The sequence below is a fragment of the Gekko japonicus genome, unplaced genomic scaffold, assembly GCF_001447785.1.
Source record: "Gekko japonicus isolate JY-2015 unplaced genomic scaffold, Gekko_japonicus_V1.1 scaffold1311, whole genome shotgun sequence".
NCBI lineage: Eukaryota > Metazoa > Chordata > Lepidosauria > Squamata > Gekkonidae > Gekko > Gekko japonicus.
The window spans coordinates 305,021-307,929 of record NW_015168086.1 but is presented as its reverse complement, the minus strand read 5'-3'; the positions used below and the strand labels follow the sequence as shown (position 1 = coordinate 307,929).

The following is a 2,909-nucleotide window of genomic DNA, read 5'->3' as shown; positions in this document are numbered from 1 at the left end:
AGAAGAACAGCGACTTGAGGACACATGTTGGCAACCCGAGGCCTGGCCTCTGATGGAGGAGCCCCTGCAGGGAAACGAAGGGGAAACCTGCCAAGCAGAAGCGCGGCTGCTGCACACCAAGCCCCTTCCCCGGCGGGGCAAAACACTCCCACCTGGACGGAGGAGCAGAGGCCGCTTTGCGCCGCAGTCCGTCCGCCGTTTCCTCCCCGCACTTTCTCCTCCCCGGCGGGCTGCCCCTTCTTGGCTCTGCCCCGGGTCGTTCCTCCGCCTTCCCTCGTGTCCCATAAGCAAGGGGCAGAAAGGCGCCCTCTCTCCAAAGGGGGCGCTCGGCCCGGCCGGTCTCCTCCTCCTCCCCGGGACTGGCGCCGGACTGTGGAAGGTCCCCCGCTCCCAAGCGGCCACGGCAGCGCACCTCCGCCGCCGCCTTTCCCCTCCCACCGCCCCGCCTCGTCTCCCAGGCGCCCTCCGGATGTCTCCACTCGCCCAACTTCCCAACTTGCGCCCTGGGGCGGCGAGGGCTCCCTCTCTCGCTCTCGCTCTCTCTCTCGAGGGCCCGCCCGTTTCCGGCCGCCCGAGAGGAGGAGGTGGAGGTCGAGAGAGAGGGAGCCCCGCCTTCGGCCCCCGAGCGTCCCGGGTGCCTGGCTGTCGGCGGCGGCGGCCGGGCGGCATGAAGCCCGACGGCAAGGTGGTGCTGCTGGGGGACATGAACGTGGGCAAGACGTCGCTGCTGCACCGCTACATGGAGCGCCGCTTCCAGGGCACCGTCAGCACGGTCGGCGGCGCCTTCTTCCTCAAGCAGTGGGGGCCGCACCACATCTCCCTCTGGGACACGGCAGGCCAACGCGGGGAGGGGCCCCGGGCGGGCGGGCTTGGATGGCGCGCAGGGGCGCCGCTCCTCTTCCTCCCCGCGCCGCGCAAGGGCGCTCATGGGGGCTGGGCCACTCTGATCGTATTCCTGGCCTTCCCTTCAAAGCGTTCCAAGTAACCCAGGTAGGGAACTTCTGCTGCCCTGGAGAAGCCCTCGGGAAGATTCAAAAAGTAACCCAGGTTGTTTGGGGAAACGATAGGTAATGCTCTGGTATGTCTGCCCTTGGCACAGTGCTGTTAAATACTTCTGGGCCCTGTTATTTGAAAGAAGGGTTTAACTTTACTGGGATTACACACCTAGGTTGGAGCTCAGTAGCACATCAGAGACCAACAAGAGATTGAGGGCATACATTTTCAAGCGTCAAAGCTCTCTTTGTCGAAGACCTCTCGACAGCTTTGAGTCTCCAAATCTTACCCCCAAGATCTTGTTCTCCAAGGTGCTAGTGGACTCGAAATCTAGCTGTTTTACTGCAACACGGCCCACCCTCTGAAACTCCCTTGGATTACGCCTGAAGGTTTTGTATGTAATATTGTTCATTTGTTTGTTTGTGTATTTAATTTTATTTATTTATATCTGAATGGACATGTCTGTTCCTTGAGGCTGCGAATTCCCCACGAGAACCGTTTCTAACATGGAGTTGAGCAGTCAGTTTGTGTGGTGGGCCCAGGTTTCTAGATTTTATGGCTAGCGAAACGTTTGAAAGCGAGCGAGCGATGCCTGGAGCATTAGGCCAGTGCATTTATAAGTCTTCCATTCTGTGTATGCTACGTTCTAACCCACCAGGTCTGTAAGCCATCCAGATCTCATTGGAGGAAGACCTGGTTAAAAACCTTCTAAATTATAATAGTGCTTAAACACTGACTTTGGCTAAATCGGCAATAGATTACATGTTGTTAAAGCTCTCAGTCTGCTGTCAGTTTAATGGATCCCTGACCCCCAATTTCTGTGTTGCTCTGGATTTGCTGAGTATGAGAGACCAAGGGAAAGTGTTGGGTCAGGGAGGCTAAGCGTGTGTGCAAAGTGTGAGAGACCAGATTGTGGCCACTGCTTCTGGGATGCAGAAGTAACCGGAGATGGCTTCAACTTACCAGGTTCCTTGATTTCTGGTGCGTGATAAATTATAATAGTGCTTAAACACTGACTTTGGCTAATTCGGCAATAGATTACATGTTGTTAAAACTCTCCGTTTGCTCTCAGTTTAATGGATCCCTGACCCCAATTTCTGTGTTGCTCTGGACTTGCTGAGTATGAGAGACCAAGGGAAAGTGTTGGGTCATGGAGGCTAAGCGTGTGTGCAAAGTGTGAGAGACCAGATTGTGGCCACTGCTTCTGGGATGCAGAAGTAACCGGAGATGGCTTCAACTTACCAGGTTCCTTGATTTCTGGTGCGTGAGCATATGTACCTCTTAAACCAAAGGAGTGTTTTGGTCTCAGAGTTTCCTTGTTCCTCGAAAGGAATTTTTTGCTCAGTTCCACCCGTCCTCTGCAGGGACAGCTTAGGGTGTTTTGCTCTTGCCCCCACCCAGAAACCAGAGGAGGCAACTCTCTCACCTGTTTGCTGCTTTTGTCGTCTTTAAAAATAGCCCTGTCGGGTGTCCTGAAACTCTGCAAGGTTGCTTCTTCTCTCAGCTACTGTTTTGGTTCACCTGGCCAAAAGGTAACCTGGTGGGCCTTGTGATTGGTCAGGAACTGTCGTGTGGAGCCCCTGAAGCAGTCCGTGGGAGAGAGGGGGTTGGGAATACGACGTGTTCCAGCTCCTGGGTGGGGGGCAGCGAATGGGCAGCAACAGGGGAGACGGGATGTTGCCGCCCCTCAAATCTGCCCCCTTGGGTGACTGCCTCAGGTCACTTCATAAGAGCCATGCTTGGTCATTTGAGGGGGACAGGGTGGCAAATGTCACTTCACTTGGCTCTTGAATGCTTAGTAGATGCACCTGCGTGTAGAGGTGTTGAAAACACATAATTCAGGGGTCATTTCCTGCAGGAGTGCACAGGAGCGGAGCTCTGGCAGTAAAGAGCCCAGGGGGCGGGCACATGCAACA

The 2,909-nt window shown here is 55.5% G+C and overlaps 1 protein-coding gene across 1 annotated transcript in view; it reads left to right on the top strand.

The window, feature by feature from the left end:
- The first annotated feature begins 578 nt into the window (after positions 1–578).
- RAB20 (RAB20, member RAS oncogene family) overlaps positions 579–2,909 on the top strand; it is a 13,185-nt gene continuing 10,854 nt past the window's right edge. The window contains exon 1 of the mRNA XM_015414714.1: positions 579–836. Within this exon, the coding sequence (XP_015270200.1) occupies positions 668–836 (169 nt within the window). The 5' untranslated portion in view covers positions 579–667. The remainder of the gene's footprint in view (positions 837–2,909) is intronic.